The sequence below is a fragment of the Anolis carolinensis genome, chromosome 6, assembly GCF_035594765.1.
Source record: "Anolis carolinensis isolate JA03-04 chromosome 6, rAnoCar3.1.pri, whole genome shotgun sequence".
NCBI classification, from domain to species: Eukaryota; Metazoa; Chordata; class Lepidosauria; order Squamata; family Dactyloidae; genus Anolis; species Anolis carolinensis.
The window spans coordinates 64,220,982-64,241,917 of record NC_085846.1 but is presented as its reverse complement, the minus strand read 5'-3'; the positions used below and the strand labels follow the sequence as shown (position 1 = coordinate 64,241,917).

Sequence of the window (20,936 nt, the reverse complement as noted above, 5' to 3'; positions counted from 1 at the left end):
CTAACACGGACAACTTAAAATCTGAAAAAAGTGCACACTATAATGCTCATTTGAGAAGCCCAACATCTTCATGTTTTTAGCTGTGGAGATCAAACAACTTGTTCTGGCAAAATATGTGTTTCCCCAACCATTAAATTCAGGAAGTTAAGTGACTGAATCAAACCAATATGCTTGACAGGTATAGTCAAACATATAATGAAAGCAACGTATGACTGTCTTGGTGCTCTTATCTTTCTTTTTAAAAAGGAAGTACAAAATACAGTTGAAACGGAGGGGGAAAGTGAACCTGACAAACAGAATCACAAAAATATGAATCACGAGCTGGATAGCAAATTCAATCACCCTTATTTGTTGGCATTCGGCAGACACTATATAAAGTGTATGTGACAGTCTCTTGTTTTTTTGGGGTTTTTTTTGGATTTTCCCTAAATAACTTCCTTTATCAGTGATCTTCTGTACAAGAGTGCAGGATTTCCCCTCCCCAAGATTTGGCCTCTCTATGAGGGGAAATGGCAAAGAATCAGTAACATGGCATTTCTTATCTGCTTTGAATACTGCAGAAGCACTGTGAGAAAATAAGCTGCTTGAATTTGAAACTATAGACCAGTGATTCCCAAAGTGGGCACTACCGCCCCCTGGTGGGCGCTGCAGCGATCCGGGGGGGCGGGGGCGGTAATAGGTAATAGGTGCCTATTAGGACATGGGGGTGGGGCCAGGGGAGGGGCGGAGCCTCTTCCCAAGTGCCGGAGACAGGACTAAGCACCTGAGGTGCCTGTTAGGACACAGGGGGCGGAGCTAGAGGAGTGGGCGTGGCTTCTTCCCAAGAGCCCGAGACAGGGCTGAGAATTTATATCTCTCCTGAGGCGCCTGTCAGGACACAGAGGGTGGAGCTAGGGAAGGGGGTGGGGCCTCCTTCCAAGAGCCCAACATAGGGCTGAGCCTCTATACCTCTCCTGAGAGGCCTTTTATGATTAAAAGGCGGGGCTAGGGATGGGGGCGGGGCCTCTTCCCAAGAGCCTCTGTATACCTCCCCTGAGGCGCTTGTTAGAACACAGTGGCAGAGTATAGAGGTTCAGCCCCGTCAGGCACTTGGGAAGAGGCCCCACCCCCTCCTCTAGCCCCGCCCCCTGTGGTCTGGTAGGCGCTGCAGGACAGGGACTGAAGCTCAGCCCTGCCTCACAGGTCGTAACTCCGCCCATCCCAGTCCTGGCCGCCCATTTGTGGCCCCGACCACCTCCCCCTCCCCCTCTCAGCGCTGTATCTTGGACTGGGGAGAGGCTCAGCCCCGCCCTCTTGAGCAGGAGCCATGCCCACCCCTCTAAGCCACGCCCCATTTCTGGGGGGCGCTGAGTCATATTTTTTCTCGAAAGGGGCGGCAGGCCAAATAAGTTTGGGAAACACTGCTACAGACCATGGTTCCCAACATTTTTTTGGTTATAGCCCACTTAAGCATCTCTAAAATCTGATCCCCACCCGCATCCCCCAGTGACACTTAATTTTTATTATTCAAAACGTGAACTCCTCTTTATGTGGGGGAATTAACTTGGTCTAAACAAGCTTTCAAAGAACATGGCATCTATGAAAGTTTAAAAAAAAGAATGAATTGATTTGAGTATCAAATTCAGGGTAATTTAAGTGTCCAACTTCATTGGTAATTATTTAGTGAGAATATGTGAGAATATCTTGTCCCCTGATGATAATTTTCTTGCGCCTGATAAGAATTTTTTATACAAACCTATTGACTTACCTATGAAAGTAATAACTGTGCTTTGGATTTTTTCACAGATTTCTTGTTACATTCATATGCAATAAGAAAAAGTCATGTTTATATATTTTGTCTAGCTTGTAATGTTAATAGAACACTGAGAGGAGTCGGGTGTTTGGAATGAATGTGGCTTCTCTTTTCTGTGCTCCTACACTCTCTAGTTAACTCTATGCTCGCTCCACTCCTCTCAATTAGTGGGCCTTCCCTCTCTCCATTGTCATTAGCTGACCGCTGTTTACATTCTGATTTTTAATTTTTAAAATATGGATGTCACACTATATGTTTATATACTGTAAATGAGGCCTCCAGAACCATAAGAAATACAAAAAAATCACTGTTAATAACTCATTCTCGAATTGCTCCACTTAAAAACCAAATTGCCCCTCTGTAGGGCGTGTACTCCATGTTGGGAACCTTACTTACTTATTTAGGCAATCCCCTGTTGTCTGAGCATGATGGCCTTCTAGGTGTAGTGTCTTGGCGGTGGGTACGTAGGTGACTGTAGAGCCCTATTCTTGACCCCTATGTTCTTCCACAGTGAGGACATCGGTTTCCTGGTGAAAGACGGTCCAGTTAGGGTTGGCTTGATGTGCCTTCCTCTTGGCATGTTTCTCCCTTTCGCCCTCCATTAGTGCCTCTTCAAATTCCACAGCACTGCTGGTTACAGCTGGCCTCCAGCTAGAGCGCTCAAGGGCCAGGGTTTCCCAGTTCGCGGTGTCTATGCCACAGTTTTTAAGGTTAGCTTTAGGCACATCTATAAATCTCTATTCCTATCCACCAACATTACATTTTCTGTTCTTGAGTTGGGAGTAGAGTAACTGCTTTGGGATCGGGCATTCGGACAACGTGGTCTGTCCAGCAGAGTTGATGGTGTAGGAGCATTGCTTCAATGCTAGTGGTTTTCACTTCTTCCAGCACGCTGACATTTGTCTGCCTGACTTCCCAAGAGATTTGCAGGCTTTTTCAGAGGCAACACTGATGGAATTGTTCCAGGAGTTGACATCTGGCGTATAACAGTTGGGAGGACAATAGCTTTATAGAGAAGCACCTTGGAATCCCTACAGATGTCCCAATCCTCAAACACTCTCTGGTTTATTCGGAAGAATGCTGCACTCGCAGAGCTCAGGCAGTGTTGTATTTCAGTGTTAATGTTGACTTTTGCGGAGAGGTGGCTGCCAAGGCTGCGGAAATGGTCAACATTTTCTAACATTACACCATTAAGCTGTATTTCTGGCATTACAGAGAGATTGGCTAGTGACTGCTGGAAGAGCAATTTGGTTTTCTTGATGTTCAATGAGAGGTTCTCATATGCTTCTCATATGCTTCTCATATGCTTCTGCGAAGGTGTTTATAGAGTGGCTTGTAGGTCTTCTTCTGAATGTGCACAGATTACATTGTCATCGGCATATTGGAGTTCTATAACAGAGGTTGTTGTGACCTTGGTTTTGGCTTTCAGACTGCGACACAGATGGAAACACTCCAGGAGTTGAGTGTGATGTCCGTAGACCGTCCACGTTTCACAGGCCTAGAGCAGGGTTGGGAGGACTCTCTGTTTCATTCAGAAAAATGCCGCACTTGCAAAGCTCAGGCGGTGTTGTATTTCAGTGTCAATGTTGACTTTTGTGGAGAGGTGTCTGCCATGGTAGTGGAAATGGTCAACGTTTTCTAATGTGACACCATTAAGCTGTATTCCTGGCATTGCAGAGGGATTAACTGGTGCCTGTTGGAAGAGCACTTTGGTTTTCTCGATGTTCAATGAGAGGCCGAGCTTCTTGTATGCTTCTGCAAAGGTGTTTAGAGTGGATTGTAGGTCTTCTTCTGAATGCGCACAGACTACGTTGTCATCGGCATATTGGAGTTCTATAACAGATGTTGTTGTGACCTTGGTTTTGGCTTTCAGACTGCTAAGGTTAAATAACTTGCCATCTGTCCGACAGATGATTTCCACTCCAGTGGGAAGCTTCCCACCAACAAGATGAAGTATCATAGCGATGAACATGGAAAATAAGGTAGGGGCAATAACACATCACTGTTAGGCACCTGATTCTACCTTAAATGGGTCACTTTGGGAGCCATTGCTGTCCAAGACTATTGCCATCATTTCATCGTGGAGGAGCCACAGGATGTTCACAAATTTGTCAGAGTTATAGACAGTCTCCGATATCATCTAATGCATCTCAGAAATGGTTAGCACCTCCATATTGTCAATCAACTATTGGGATGATCTCTAGCTCAACTTGGCAGGAATATTTATGCACCTGTCAAGTTGCAATTTTGAAATTGCAGAGAGATAGCAATATCATGAGGACAATATCTTGCCCCTATTCCAGCCCTGTCTCCAGATCTAAGATGAAAAAATCTAAGGGATAGATTCCTTTGTGACTAACCCAGATTGACAGAAGATGTCAGGAGGCAAATCAATGTGTTGGAAGCTTCATCCTTTCAGCATGCTTCAGCTCAGGATCATAGGTTTTGTAGTAAAGAGCAACCATGAATTTGAGATCTAATCTCTACCATCATCGTTCCTCTGCAGTACAGACCTGGGGGAAAGATTGCCTAGGCAGGGGTTTGAGAAAGCGAGGCAGAATCAGGCAAATGCATGGGTAACCTCCATGGGCTATAGTCAGCAAGCAGGCCACAGTTCTCACTCCTGACCTAGGAAGAATTCAAATGCTTTCCAATTTCTTGAATTTAATCATAGTTATAAAAGAAGGTAGGACTCTCACCATAAAAAAATAAAATAAAATTGGGATTTATGGCATCTTGATCCCTTACCCCATCCACAGAGACATAGGCACGGTCATGAATTCCATCAAATGTTGATGATAGAGGAGTTTCTTCAGTACAGTTTCTTGGTAACTTGGTTCTGTATAATACATATCCAAAGTACTTCAAGAAAAAAGAAAGGGGAAAGCCATGAAAAAAGACATGACTCAATCTGACAAATCAAAATCAGATTACAAAATAAAGAACAGAAGCTCTTGACTTTGATACCAATGTATCTCACTTTTATCTGCCACATATTAAAAACATGTGGGTTTTTAGAATTCTGTTTAAGGACATGTAGTATAATGCCAAATATTTAACTTTGTTTCTGTTTTTAAATACATCACAACTGTACCCTCAGTTTCGCTTATAATATGATAAATAAATAAATAACAATATGCTTAATTCCAACAGAGCCAAGACATTTTGCTACCTGAGGAGGAACAATTCAAGGTATGGCAGAATAGTAATGAGACTGACAGAACTGTGCACAAATTGATAACGCTGCTACCTCCTCTCTCATGGCAGTTAGATCAATCCCTGCCATAAACTCAGTGCAATTGTTGAGGGTGTCTGATGTGAAGATGTGTTTGTGAGGTGTGTTACAAAATGGACAGCAGAAAGGAAATGGTTCCAAAAAACCTCACGGCCTGAGCAGAAGACAAATCGGAAGGATGTGTGTATTGATCTTCTGAAACATCTTGAGAGAGAGCCAGAAGTCTTCAGTGGTGTGATCACAGGTGAAGAATTGTAGATTTTTGACCTGGAATCCAAACACCAAAATCTGGAGAGGCACACGGCAAACTCTTGCCATCCGAAGAAAGCAAGAATGAGCAAATTGAAAATCAAATCAATGATCATTTGTTTTTGTTTCTGACAGTCAAGGAAGTTATGTCTCCAAGACCAGGCTGTGGCGCAGGCTGGTTAGTAGTCAGATGCAATAAATCACTATGACCAAGAGGTCATGAGTTCGAGGCCAGCCCGTGTTGGAGTGAGCACCCGACCATTAAAATAAAAAAATAGCCCTGCTCATTGTTGACCTAAGCAACCTGAAAGATAGTTGCATCTATCAAGTAGGAAATTTAGATACCACTATGTGGGGAGGCTAATTTAACTAATTTACAACACCATAAAAATCGTCCAGCAGCATTCGGAATGAGGAAGTCGGCATCACAGTGGATGATGAAGCAGCTGCTCCCCTGTGGCCGGAATCGAGCATACCCTCAGGAAGCTGGAAGCTGGAGAAGGTTAAACTGCCTCTGTGTCTCTGTCTTTGTCTCTATGTTCATATGGCATTGAATGTTTGCCTTGTATGTGTACATTGTGATCTGCCCCGAGTCCCTTTCGGGGTGAGAAGGGTGGAATATAAATACTGTAAATAAATAAATAAATAAGACAAAGTGTCAATCAAACATTTTATCAGGAAGCCTGTGAAAGGCTCAGGAATGAAGAGGTGCAACTAGGCATAACATGCACTTGGATGCTGCACCACAAAAGTGCTCCATGTCACACAGCAGTCTCTCTCTCTCTCTCTCTCTCTCTCTCTCTCTCTCTCTCTCTCTCTCTCTCTCTCTCTCTATATATATATATATATATATATATATATATATATATATATGCAGAAACATTTATGTGGTTCCCCAGCCTCCAAATTCACTGGATCTCTTATCTCTATGGCTTTTTTTTCATTTCCCCAATGGAAAAAGGACCCGAAAGAGCACCATTTTGGTACTCTGAATAATATCCTGAAAGTGTAACCAATGAGCTGAAATACATCTCAGGAGAAACCTTCCAGTACTGTTACGACCAATGGAAACAATGCCTCCATCTACTTTGAAGTGGGTAACCTTGATTTGGACACAGGATATAATTAATGGTTTTTAAAAAAATAGGTCTTGTTACTTTTCTGCCATACCTCATATCTATTAAAAACAAAGTACCAAAAGTCAACCAAATGTGGCTCATAAGACAGCAATCCCCAAGGACTGCTCCCTATCACTGGTAGTAAAATATAACACTAGAAAATAACTGATTAACTATTTGTTACCATTTTAGGGCCAAGAATAACTGTTGAGAAATTTACACAATAATCTGTTTTTCATGACTACTCATCCCTCTCCCTAGATCAGTGGTTCTCAGCCTGTAGGTCTCCAGGTGTTTTGGCCTACAACTCCCAGAAATCCCAGCCAGTTTACCAGCTGTTAGGATTTCTGGGAGTTGAAGGCCAAAATATCTGAGCACCCACAGGTTGAGAACCACTGCCCTAGATAGTATTTATCCACCTACCAATCACAGAAAAAGTTCATTTGTCACAATATTTCAAGATCCTTGGCTTCAATCTCCAATTCAGGTCATTTATTTTCTCAGTTTTTACCCTTCTCTCCAGGGCACCTACATTTAAACCACCAATCCCATTTGAAATATTAGAAGTTCCGCTCCATTCAGTCCAGTCCAAAGGATTCCGGAATTCTACACCAAAATCTAGCTCTCTATGGAGAATACAGGGAATTCAACAGACACGGATCTTCCTAAAAGGTTCACAATCTTTCCTGAAAAGACTACTATGCAGGAAATTCACAGTTTACACAAGACAATCTGTTTTATGTTATAATAATTCTATAATAATGTTATAATAATTAATCAACTGTATAATAGCCTGGACCTTCTAATGCTTACCTGCTTCAATTGAACAAATGGTAAAGGGTACATGGATTTTACTGGTCCTGATGGCGACAAGTCATTGAGAAGCTCCCTCACTGCACCCACCTACATTGTAGCAATGACAGGCAATATATTTACTTTTTAAACTGTGAATGTTAAAAATGAAAAAGCAGTATAAACTCACACTTACATTAGCACATTCTGGTCACTAAGTGTAACAATAAAGATTGCTTCCACTACAATTTATATACATTGAAATTATAATCATATCCTCCCAAAAAAACCTTCTTCAGTCTTGTTATCTAAAATGTAGTATAGTGTATCAATCAGCCAATCAGCAATTTATTACGGTCTATGACCAGCATATATGAAAATGGGCACAGGTACCCGAAAAGGGTAATCGCAGTTCCCATGAAAGTCAAATAGAAGGAAAAGTTAAAAACATATTATAATTAAAACAAATTAAAAGCAGACTATTAGCAGGGTCGTCTAATAGTAAATATCGATCCACTAAGAGGCCCTGGAGGGGGATAGGTAAAGGTAAAGGTTTTCCCCTGACGTCCAGTCGTGACCAACTCTGGGTGTTGGTGCTCATCTCCATTTCTAAGCCGAAGAGCCGGCGTTGTCCATAGACACCTCCAAGGTCATGTGGCTGGCATGACTGCATGGAGCGCCGTTACCTTCCCACTGGAGCGGTACCCATTTATCTACTCACATTTGCATGTTTTCGAACTGCTAGGTTGGCAGGAGCTGGGGCTAGCAGCGGGCGCTCATTCTGCTCCCGGGATTTGAACCTGGGACCTTTCCGTCTGCAAGTTCAGCAGCTCAGCGCTTTAACACACTGTGCCACCACCAGGGGCCCCGGGAGGGGGGGGGGGATAGAGGGGGCATTTGCAGCATTTCAGTTATAACAAATTGCTCTGGCTACAAGCCCTGCGGGGTTGGTTATCGTCCGTTTGATGGCGATTGCTGCCACGCAGAACCTGGTGACACTATAGGTTATTGCAGAACAGGAGTCCGAGAGCAGCAGGGAGGTGTAGTATCTTTCAGTGCGGCCTGGATGTTTTAAAAGCCAAGGAGTGATGAAATTGACTCTAATATCTCTATAAAACATACACCGGAGGAGCACGTGCTCGATTGTTTCGATATGGCCAGACTCACAAGGGCATAGTCTCTCCTGAACAGGGGTCTTCCGGTACCGCCCCTCCAGTACTGCAGATGGGAGGGCGTGGCATCTTGCAAGAGTGAAGGCTTTACGATGATTAGGCACCTCCAGGTTTGTTAAATATGTCATGGGAGCGATGAAATATCTGTTATCTGCACTAATGTTGAAGACTGGAGAGCAAGCTAGTATAGTGTATAGGACAGGAAAAGGAAACATGTAGCCATTCTACCTATTGGCGCTGTTTTTATATGATCTTAAATAGTCTCAAAAGAGCTGCCAAAAATGTATAATAAACCACGAGGGTGACTGTGTAAGATAAGAATATTTGGGTACCTTACAGCCACATCTTCTCGTTCGAAGATCTTGAATGCATATATTTTTCAAAGAACTAGATTTCTCAGGTTTTGTTGCATGAAATATAACTTTTATAGTGTTCTTTAACAGTACATTATAACATTCCCCATAGGAGGAACTTAATGAGCTTGAGAAAGCTACAGAATCCAGGTGCCAAAAAACTCACAAACTTCTCGTAAGTTTACAGACTGCTGATAAAGCAAAGTAATAATTCTCACTTTTGTAAAAGTCAAGCATCCATCCTATGCACATGAACAATCATCTACAGTATAACAAACACACACACACAATAATATATTTACCTTCACCAGTGGGACACGGCCATAAGCAAACTTGGGGGTTGTTGGAGGTATAGGGCCCTCTGGTAATTTCTTGAACTAAGAACAACATAAAAAATAAAGTACAGTAACTTAAACAACCAACTTAATTCAGTCTGATCTAAATCAATACATGAAGGTGAAGTAATAATAAGTAGTAGTAATAATAATAATAATAATAATAATATGGAGCTTTTGCAAGAATTTGATGAACCAGCACTTGAAACACCTGTTGAACCACCAGGAACCTTGACAGCAAGACAACAAGAGCTCAAGAATAAGATTGCTCATGCTGCAGCAAATGCAATAAGACAGCAGCTGAATGCAGTACTCTCCACTGTCCAAATAACATCAATTGAACAAACAAACCAGTATGCCTACAGTGCAGCAGTGATAGTAACAGAAGAAACTGGGCTCTACAGGCCAATGGATACTCCACCACAGACATCAGAAGAGCTGCTAGGCCAAGAACAAGCCATGAGAGTCAAGACAAAGATCCACCCAGAGGAAAGGTGTTCTTACCATACATCAAGGGAACCACTGACCGCATAGGCAAACTGATGAAGAAGCACAACCTACAAACTATCTACAGACCCACAAAGAAAATCCAACAAATGCTACGGTCAGCGAAGGACAAGAGGGATCCTCTGCAGGAGTCTACCGGATACCATGCAGCTGTGGACAAGTCTACATAGGGACCACCAAACGCAGCGCCCAAACAAGAGTCAAAGAACATGAAAGGCACTGCAGACTAATTCAACCAGAGAAATCAGCCATAGCAGAGCATTTGATGAACCAGCCTGGACACAGGAAATTATTTGAGAACACAGAAATGCTGGACCATTCCAACAACTATTATGTCAGACTACACAGAGAAGCCATTGAAATCCACAAGCATGTGGACAACTTCAACAGAAAGGAAGAAACCATGAAAATGAACAAAATCTGGCTACCAGTATTACAAAACTCCAAAATCAAAACAGTAGATGGGAACCAACACTTTGAGGGCTTGACTGAACAAAGGATGCCCCCAGGCAAGAGACAAAACATTTCCAATGCTAATTAGGGTGATTAACTGAAACATTAATGCTGGCTCCCAGTGACAAAGGACTCTTGCCACACCCTGGACTCTACACAGATATATATTCTTTCCTTTCCTTACTTAGTTTTATCCATACCTCACAACCTCTGAGGATGCCTGCCATAGATGTGGGCGAAACGTCAGGAGAGAATACTTCTGGAACATGGCCACACAGCCCGAAAGACATACAACAACCGAGTAACAGAAGAGCTGGGGCTCCTACAACCAAGGCAGCCCCAAAGAAAATCGACTGGAAAACCAAAGTGGAAGGTCAGGCTACAGTTGAAAATCAAGAAACTTAGATCAGATGCAAGTAACCTGAAAAATATGAAAGAGAAGAAACTGAAGAATGACAAAATCAAGCAATATCTGATCAGAAAGTACTGGCTGAACACCAGAAAAATTGAAGAAGCTTTGGAAATCGTGAAAGAACAAATTACAGCAACAGCCAGAAAAATTGAAAGATATGAAGCCAGAATCATCCAGTACAGACAAAATCAACTGTTTCAATCAGACCAAAGATGGTTCTACCAGAGCCTGAACCAAACAACAGACACAGTAACCATAAAGCCAGAGAAAACTGCAACAACAAAGTTCTGGAAAGAGCTTTGGGAAAATAATAAGAACTACAACAAAAACGCTGGGTGGATAAAGGAGTTTGAAGGAAAATCCTCACAGAACAAAATGGAACAGATGGAAATAACAACTGAAATGATCAGCAAACGAGTGCAAAAAGTCAAGAACTGGACATCGCCTGGTAGTGATCAACTTCATGGATTTTGGCTCAAACATCTGATTAGTTTACATGGAAAAATGGCCCAACAATTCAATGAGATGCTGCAGAAAGGAAGCATCAGTGAATGGCTAACAACTGGAAGAACTTACCTGATACAAAAGGATCCAGCAAAAGGAGCAGCACCAGGAAACTACAGGCCAATAACGTGTCTGCCCACTATGTTTAAACTACTGACTGGTATTATAGCTGACAGAATTCAAGACTATCTTGAAGAAAAAAACATCTTGCCAGATGAACAGAAAGGCAACAAACGGAAAAGCAGGGGCACAAAAGACCAGTTATTGATTGACAAAATGATTCTGGAGAACTGTAAAAGCCGAAAAGCTAATCTTCACATGACGTGGATTGACTACAAAAAGGCCTTTGACTCACTCCCACACAGCTGGATCATCAAGTGCCTGGACGCCATCGGGATTAGTAAAAACGTTGGCACCTTCATTGAAAACATGATGGAGCACTGGAAAACTGAACTGTTTGTTGGAAATGAAAGCTATGGACTTGTCAACATCAGGAGAGGAATTTTCCAGGGAGACTCATTGTCCCCTCTGCTTTTCATTATTGCCATGATCCCTCTGTCAACAATCTTACAAAAAACAAATCTCGGCTATCAAACATCTAAGAATTCTCACAAAATTTCGCATCTGATGTACATGGATGACCTGAAGCTGTATGGAAAAACGGAAACTGAAATCCAGTCTCTAACTAACACTGTCCGAATTTTTAGCACTGATATCAGCATGGAGTTTGGCTTGGACAAATGTTCGACAGTGGCATTGAAGAAGGGGAAAAAATTGAAAGTGAGGGCATAAATATGCCTAATGGCCAAACAATAAAGTGTCACCAGCCAGAGGCCTATAAATATCTGGGCATATTACAGCTGGACAACATCAAGCATGAACATGTGAAAACTGTGGTCAGTAAAGAATACACACAAAGGGTCAGAAAAATTCTCAAAAGCAAGTTCAATGGAGGCAACACCATCAAGGCCATAAACACCTGGGCCATACCTGTCATAAGATATACTGCTAGCATCATAAACTGGACACAGATGGAACTGGACAATTTGGACAGAAAAACAAGAAAACTCATGACCATTCATCATTCACTGCGCCCTCGCGGTGATGTTGACCTGCCTAGAAGATCAGGGGGCAGAGGACTCTTACAAGTAAAACAAGCAGTCAAAGAAGAAGAACATGCCCTGGCAGAATATGTAAAGCAAAGTGAAAAACCTGCTTTGATTGAAGTCAAAAATCAGAAACTCCTCAAAGTACAGCAGACAAAAAACCAGTACAAGAAAGCCACACTACAAACTAGAGCTGACAGCTGGCACAACAAAACATTGCATGGAAAGTTCCTTGACAAAATTGAAGGAAAAGCTAATAAGGAGAAGACCTGGCTCTGGCTCACGAATGGGACCCTGAAGAAGGAGACAGAAGGCCTGATCCTTGCAGCCCAGGAGCAAGCCATCAGGACAAAGGCAATTAAGACCAAGATCGAAAAATCAGCTGACGACCCAAAATGCAGACTGTGCAAGGAAACCGACGAAACCATTGATCATATCCTCAGCTGCTGTAAGAAAATTGCACAGACAGACTGCAAACAGAGGCACAACTATGTGGCCCAAATGATTCATTGGAACTTATGCCTCAAGTACCACCTCCCAGCAGCAAAGAACTGGTGGGATCACAAACCTGCAAAAGTATTGGAAAATGAGCACACAAAGATACTGTGGGACTTCCGAATCCAGACTGACAAAGTTCTGGAACACAACACACCAGACATCACAGTTGTGGAAAAGAAAAAGGTTTGGATCATTGATGTCGCCATCCCAGGTGACAGTCGCATTGACGAAAAACAACAGGAAAAACTCAGCCGCTATCAGGACCTCAAGATTGAACTTCAAAGACTCTGGCAGAAACCAGTGCAGGTGGTCCCGGTGGTGATGGGCACATTGGGTGCCGTGCCAAAAGATCTCAGCCGGCATTTGGAAACAATAGACATTGACAAAATTACGATCTGCCAGCTGCAAAAGGCCACCCTGCTGGGATCTGCGCGCATCATCAGAAAATACATCACACAGTCCTAGACACTTGGGAAGTGTTCAACTTGTGATTTTGTGATATGAAATCCAGCATATCTATCTTGTTTGCTGTGTCATAATAAAATAATAATAATAAAACTTTATTTATACCCCGCCACCATCTCCCCGTGGGGACTCAGGGCGGCTTACATGGGGCAGAGGCCCAAACAACATAGGACAAAATATAGGCAACATAATACAAATCACACTATAAAAAGATAAAACAGTAATACAATATATCAATTAAAACAAAAATACAGGATAAAAAATTTCATTTAAAACACATAAATGGTAAAATCATAATAAATACTGGATAATTAAAAACTCTCTGGGGCTGATTAAGTAATGACTGTATCTCCAAAGGCCTGCCGAAACATCCAAATCTTCAGTTGTTTCCTGAAGGAAGGTAGAGAGGGAGCCAACCTAATCTCCCTGGGGAGGGAGTTCCAGAGTCGGGGGCCACAGCCGAGAAGGCCCTCTCTCTCGTCCCCACCAAATGCAGTTGTGAGGAGGGCGGAAGTGAGAGAAGGGCCTCCTCGGAAGACCTCAGAGGTTGGATGAGGGCCAACAAGCTGAAGCTCAGTCCTGACAAAACAGAGGTCCTCCAGGTCAGTCATAAGGCCGATTGGAGAAGGGTGGCTACCTGTGCTTGATGGGTTCGCACTCCCCCTGAAAGCGCAGGCCCGCAGCTTGGGGGTCCTCCTGGACTCATCGCTGTCACTTGATGCTCAGGTGTCGGCGGTGGCCAGGAGGGCCTTTGCACAGCTAAAGCTAGTGCGCCAACTGCGACAGTACCTCGAGAAGTCTGACTTGACCGTGGTGGTCCACGCTCTGGTTACCTCTCTGTGAGAGCTGTTCGGCAGTGGAACTCTCTCCCCCCGGACTGTGGTGGAGGCTCCTTCTTTGGAGGCTTTTAAACAGAGGCTGGATGGCTATCTGTCGGGGGTGCTTTGAAAGCGATTTCCTGCTCCTTGGCAGGGGGTTGGACTGGATGGCCCATGAGGTCTCTTCCAACTCTACTATTCTATGATTCTATGATTCTAGGTGTGTGAAACAGCAGAAATCCATTTTGTTTTCATTTTGAATCTTCCCGAAAACAGAAGATGGAGCACTCAAAATCTGAAACCAAAACAGAACAGATTTCTGCTGTTTTGCACACAATCATACAATGTTAATTGTAGATCACAATGCCACTGTATTTAACTTGGTACTTCCAAAACCAAATCTTATTAATCTTGTTCAACTCAATCATGTTTTTAGAGACTCAGAGGAATCCTACAACAGCAGTTCTCTGGTTATAACAAATTGAAAGTGGAGACTAATGCTGGACGAGATGCATCAGTGAAGCTTTAGAAGAAACTCACCATACCAATTACTTCCCTGATGGCAAAATATTTCTCTGTAAGGTCTCCTGCTTCACTCAGTGGAGCATCATAATCATAGCTGGTAGGCTGTGCCATATAAGGCATGTTTGCTCCTGCAAGGAAGAAAAGAATAGACTAAGCAGCTGATTGTTCCTCTCAGGCCCCTTCTACACTGCCACATAACATTCAGATTATCTGCTTTGAACTGGATTATATGGCAGTGCAGACTCATATAACTCAGTTCAAAGCAGTTCAAAGCAGTTCAAAGCAGATAATGTGGATTATCTGTTTTGATAATCTGGATTATATTGCAGTGTAGAAAGGGCCTCATACTACCTTTCACCTGTTTTATCTCCATTTTGAATACACAAAGAGATTAATTTTAAAAGGGTTTATACAAGTCCTAGGGGAGTGGTGGCATATAAGTTTGAATAATAAATAAATAAATGTTGCCTTATACCTTTGTTTCAAAGAAAGAACAAGCATCTTTTTTGTACTTTCAATATCATTATTCTCGTCCCCTCTTTTCCTCTTCTTTCAAACAGAAACAATCCCAATATTAAAATGACTTGATTAAGTGATGCCCAGTTAAACACAAGCACACAACGCCACTTACCATTCCAATAGCCAAAATTAGTCCCTCCTATGAACATGTACCTGAAAAGACAGAGAACAACATAAACACTCACGGACACTGCGCCAAATGGTCTCATTTAAACTGATCCTGATTAACTTACATGTTCACATTAGCACCACTCGCCAGGATCTCGCTAAGACTTTTAGCTACAATTGACGCTGGCACAGTGATATGACGATGACCCCAATGATCCAGCCAGCCAGTGTAGAACTCTGAATTGACCTGAAAACAACAACAACGGAGAGAAGCTTCTCAATATATGTGGAAGTTCACTGTCTCTGCTGATTTAACTATTAGACCCAATTTCTAGTTTTTATCTCAGCCTCACAAGCAAAGCCACCAAAGACATTTTGCTGCTTGAGGCAAAAGACAAAGTGACATTCCTCTCCCTTCTATATACAAGGGTTGAATGAAAAGTAATGCCTCCACCTTTGTTACTTGGGTTTGGATGGGAATATTTTAATAAATTGAATGCAGAAATAATCCTCAGAATGTGCTCTTTAACTACAGCTATTCACTTTTCCACATAATCACCAGATAATTGGATACATTTCTGCCAACGATGAAGAAGTTTTCTGAAGCCGTCACGGAAGAAGTCGGCACTCTGTTTCCGCAACCAGAGTTTCACTGTACCCATCGTGCACAGATCTTCCGATAGCCAAGCAAAGCAATAATGTGACCCACACGTTCTTGTGAAATGCAGATTATGATTGAAATTTCTCACTGAGTGATACGACGATCATGATACCTGAATCAATCTGTCAACCTTTTGCTTGTGAAACTCAGTGGTTGCTGTCACAGGACGTCCAACTCTTTGTTTCTCACGCAAGTCAGATGTTTCCACCTCAACATCTTTAAACTTACTCGCCCAATGACGCACAGTACTCACATCAATACAATCACCATAAACAGTTTGCATTCTCTGATGAATCTCCTTTTTTGGGTGATACTTTCAGCTGTCAATAATTCAATGACTGCATGTTGCTTAAGTCGCATTGACCAACCGTCTGTGCAGGGTTCCATATTTCACACTTTAACAACACAAGCTAAGGCTTCCCACCAAATGGAACTGCAGAGGAGAGTCTACTGAACAAGCCAGTACCTGCCGCATACCAGTACTGCCATCTGTTGAGAGGTTATGAAGGTGGAGGCATTACTTTTCATTCAACCCTCGTATAAAAGCCAACTGGATTAACAATCAAGGAGATAAGATTCTATCCTATTCCCAATCAGCAACTGTTTGTTTATAGGGTGCAGAACAGACTCGGTGACACACATCTCTGTTCATCAAGAGAAGGGCAATGGTCAAGAGCTTTGAAGTTACAACTGGGATTTGCCTCCTGAAAACACCTGCTCCATTCTGTGCAATGGTTGGGCCTCCTATGCCCAAAAAATCTTATTTTAGTCACAACGTCTCAAACTCAATGTGCTACCAGCAGAATGGGGGGAAACCCTATGAAGGCTTTGGAAATACAAATGATACATTGATCACAATGGAGGCGGAAAGTTTTTTCATGACTCAGAAGGCTACATATTCTCTATGTTTGCTAGATCCATTTTCTTAACTCCAACAAGGCATGACGTACCATCTGCCGATGAAGATGTAATTGGAAGTACAGAAAAAGTTAATTAAACTTAATTTGTGTTTCTTCAACGACCATAGCCATGTATTTCAGTGCTGGCTGTCATGAGTCGGTGGTGCCCACATATGCTGCAGTGCCATCTGTGGGTAGCAAAGACTCTTATATTTGTTAATCCAGTAATTAAAAGGGCTTAAGAAATCCTGTTCACTTTATATGAGTTAAGAAAGCTTGTTCATATATTAAGTGAGAGAGGCCCTCCCTACACCTTCCAAAGATTGGCTCACATTTATCCATCATACATCTTTATCCAGTTCCTGCTAAAACAATGTTGAGAACCTGGTGGTCCTCCAAATGCTGTTGGATTATAACTCTGAAATTATTCTTGCTAGTTTGCTTGTTTTTATCTGCAGCTATGACTGCATTTTATGAATTATAATGTTTTACATTGTAATTATGTATGTGTGTGGTTGTAATTCTGTCGTTTTTATCGTTTCATATTTATGTATTATCTATATGTGCCACTTCGTTGTATTTTGTTGGCTGTCCCGAGTCCCTTCAGGGAGATGGTGGTGGGGTAGAAATAAAATTTGTGTATGTGTGTGTGTATAGTGTTGATGGGAGCTTCAGTCCAATGTCTCCGATGGACATACATTACACCCCCTTCTGTCCTACAACAGCGGTAATAAGAAGGGATAAGATCATTTGAGAACTACTGATTATTGAATAGTTAGCAATGGAGTAGGAAAAGTTTCCTAATTATTTAACAACAGGGGAACAAAAGGTGTTTTTTTCTCTCCTGCCCGCCCACATAATACTGACATTGTGAGAAACTGATCTATTGTACTTTGAAAGTATATTTCTACTTGTATATGCAGGCTAACAGTGTATAAATAATTAGATGAATAAAAACATTATTTGGCTCTCAACCTGAGCCACAATTTTGTATTTGGGTCTGGCGCTACTCACAGCTATTCTTATGTACTTGACTCTAGTCTAGATGGTGGACCTTGGTATTATAGTAAATAGCAGAAACTTTGAAATTAGCTTCAGTCCATGTCTCTATTTATGTTCCCAACCACTTCCTCTGTGACACAGGTTAGGCAGAAATTTGTGCTGACATCAGACTCACAAAGTCAGCTTCATTACTGAACAAGGATCTGAAACACTTTCAACACACTACATTTGCATTTGAGAACCCTAGAACAAGTGTATTCCCACGGGGAAGTTTTGGAAATATGGGTGAATCAACAAGAAAGCCCTTTTAATTGGTAAGAACTGGTGGGGATAAAATACACAAACTGAAGATACACTGAGAGTCCTCTAACTAAACACATAGCCAAATCAGTAAGTTAATCCACATGCAAGTACAATGGTGCTTTGGACATTTCCATACATCTTTTTATATCAGCTAGTATCCAATAACAAATATTTTTAGGGATAATTAGAGGGAGAAGAGCATGAGATGCCTTTGCCGTAAGGTTTTATTCAGATTCTTCTCACTGCTTGTTGTTGACTTCAAGGCTCCAGTCATTGTACCTCCTTGCTATGCTTGCTCTAACATGTATTTCTGAGGTTGAGCAGAATAATCTCAGAACGTGAATGTCAAGATGCCCTTTGTATATCAAGGAGTGCCGTTGCCAGGCTGTTATGGAAATGGATTTCACCAAGGTGGACTTTGATACTTGATATTGTGCTCACTGTTTTCATCTTAGTAAGATTCCACCTCTTTGTACAACAAAGATAAACTTAAGAAATTTGGAACTATTATCCAGCATTTGGAGCTCCCAGTGGCATAACGAGTTAAACCGCTGAGCTGCCAAATTTGCTGACCGAAAGGTTGGCGGTTTGAATCCTGGGGTGAGCTCCCACTGTTAGCCCCAGCTACTGCTAACCTAGCACTTAAAAAACATGCAAATGTGAGTAGATCAATAGGTACTGCTCTGGCGGGAAGGTAATGGCACTCCATGCAGTCATGCCAGCCATATTACTTTGGAGGTGTCTACGGACAACACCGGCTCTTCAGCTTAGAAATGGAGATGAGCACCACTCCCCAGAGTTGGACACGACTAGACTTAACGTCAGGGTAGTCTACCATTACCTTATCCAGCATTTGGACAGAAAAAGTGACTTACCATGAAGACAGCATAATTATCAAGAATGTTTTGTTCAGTAGAAGCAAGTTTTTTTCAGAAAAGACATTTTTTCCTACCCTCATCAAGCTTTCCTGACCGACGTAAGCTCCTATACTTTATTGTTTTTATTGCTCTTTATCTTGTCAGCAATATAACATGCTCATTTGAGGTGTCCAAACAATACTAAGACACTGTAATCTTGTTATGCCAATCATATGCCTTGCTAGACCCTCAAACCAAGGCTAAATTTACACCTAGTGTCAGGTTTACTATCACCATTTTTGACCTGTTGCATACACACATTCAGCAATACACATTAACATACGGGCAGAGGGAATCATACCAAGGGGCCTTTAGGCTCAGTGTGTCTCTGTGTTGAAAATGCCGCTGTCACATTTCTACCTGTAAATAAAAGAAAGGGTAAAATCTGATTCCTGCAATACTGTATCTCTTTTACTTTTAAGGGAATATTATTGTAGGAGAGACAGAAACAGACTCTGCTTAAATGGATAATAACTATTGAGCCTCAGCAGAGCTATGCATGATCTCTGCCATTTTATACGTACTGCACCCAGATTCAAAACGTGTAAGGGTTTGGCAGTCAAGTATGATAAGGCATCTTCTGAAAAATTGTGATCTGATCTTTATTTGGAAATAAATCTTCCTATATTTTTCAAGTAACACATCTGGAAAATATATATTTTTGGAGTACAGTACAGCCCTCGTATCTGTGGGGGACATATTACAAGCCATCTAAAAAACCATGGATAATAGTACACCCTATATTTTATATACCTGAGCTGAAAACAGATTATATAATAGCACTAGAGAATCTAAAAAAACCTCCTATCTGTGGGCCTCTTTAGGTCTCCTAGTGCTATTCTGTGGTCTTCTTGGGTCAAAAGCATTCAATAGAATAGTACTAGAGGACCTTTAGAGACCCACAAACACTTCCAGGGGAGGGATACTTTTTATCACATGGGTAAGTGAAACAGTGGGTTTCGAGTCTGCAGATAAGGAGTTAATAGTATATAGTTTCCAGAATCCTCCAGCTACCTGTGGAATTCTGGAAGTTGGAGTTTAAAAAGTAACTCCTCAAAACTCTGCCAAGGAGCTTGTTGTGAAGTAAGCACATATCCTTAAGACTATCACTCACCCGGTCCAAAATCCACAGTTGAATAAAGACCTTGAAGAGCTCCACATCGCAGGTAAAACATGCTTGCACCATCTGTAGTAAATAGAACAACTCCATCCCCAAGGTACTGCCGAAAAAGATTTTGCAGGTAACGAAGGTAATCAAAGTCACAGGCAAAGTAACTTCCATATTCATTTTCAACCTACAAAAAGCAAAAAACATATAAAAAATGTAAAAAGCTGACCACTACCAAGAGCTATCCACAGCAGATTTCAGAGATATTACCCACTGGATTGTTCGTTGTATTAGAGCTTGGAAAAGTTATTTTTGTATATTACAGCTCAGAAATTTCCAGTCAGCTTGGTATTCACACTATATACCTCAAATTTGATTTCTTCTTTTTATCATTCCATAACTCCTATATGGTTTCTAGGTCTAAATACGCCCAAAACACCAGATCCTGTCTGATCCTGGAAGCTAAGCAGGTTCAGCTCTGCTAAGTACTTGGATGGGAGACCACTAAAGGCTATCAGGTGCTATAGGCTACACCTTGGAGCAAATGTCTCAAGGCTTACCATGTCATTTTATGTGGCCCTCCAGATGCTGGACTACAACTCCGATATTCCTCATCCTTAGACATCATGCCTACAGCTGCTGGGAGTTGTGATACAGTAACATCTGGAAGGCTGCATTCTGTTCTGTTTTAGTCAGGATTGTGGGGTTTGGATTTAGAGAAAGGCTTGAGTATATGATGTCTGACTTTAAAATGTCCTTTGATCTTTCCTCAACCTCAGAGCCACATGTGCTGTTGGGTTGCAATTCCCATTATCCCGTTCGCATGGTGGATCATCAAAGGTGTGACGGGAGTTGTCGTTCAATAACATTTGGGGACCGAAACTGGATAAAAACCAGAGTGTCAACCATTATGTACAAATATTATAGTTGGCCCTCTATATCCACAGATGAGCCGTTCATGGATTCAATGGCCCTTTGATGGCAACCATAAGGCTGATATAGCCCTTGATGAAAATTGGTCTGACACCCCTGTCTTAGAGGAAGACAACAGCAAATCACCTCTCAGTATTCCGTTTCTAACAATA

At 41.9% G+C, this 20,936-nt stretch overlaps 1 protein-coding gene across 1 annotated transcript in view; it reads right to left on the bottom strand.

Moving 5' to 3' along the window:
- The window catches only part of glb1 (galactosidase beta 1), a 68,115-nt gene that overhangs the window by 14,981 nt on the left and 32,198 nt on the right, over positions 1-20,936 (bottom strand). The window contains exons 6-13 of the mRNA XM_003225760.4: positions 19,858-20,038; positions 19,045-19,103; positions 15,087-15,208; positions 14,966-15,006; positions 14,350-14,462; positions 9,014-9,088; positions 7,208-7,297; positions 4,541-4,654 (exon numbers count right to left, since the gene is read on the bottom strand). Coding sequence (XP_003225808.2) covers positions 4,541-4,654; positions 7,208-7,297; positions 9,014-9,088; positions 14,350-14,462; positions 14,966-15,006; positions 15,087-15,208; positions 19,045-19,103; positions 19,858-20,038 — 795 coding nt within the window. The remainder of the gene's footprint in view (positions 1-4,540; positions 4,655-7,207; positions 7,298-9,013; positions 9,089-14,349; positions 14,463-14,965; positions 15,007-15,086; positions 15,209-19,044; positions 19,104-19,857; positions 20,039-20,936) is intronic.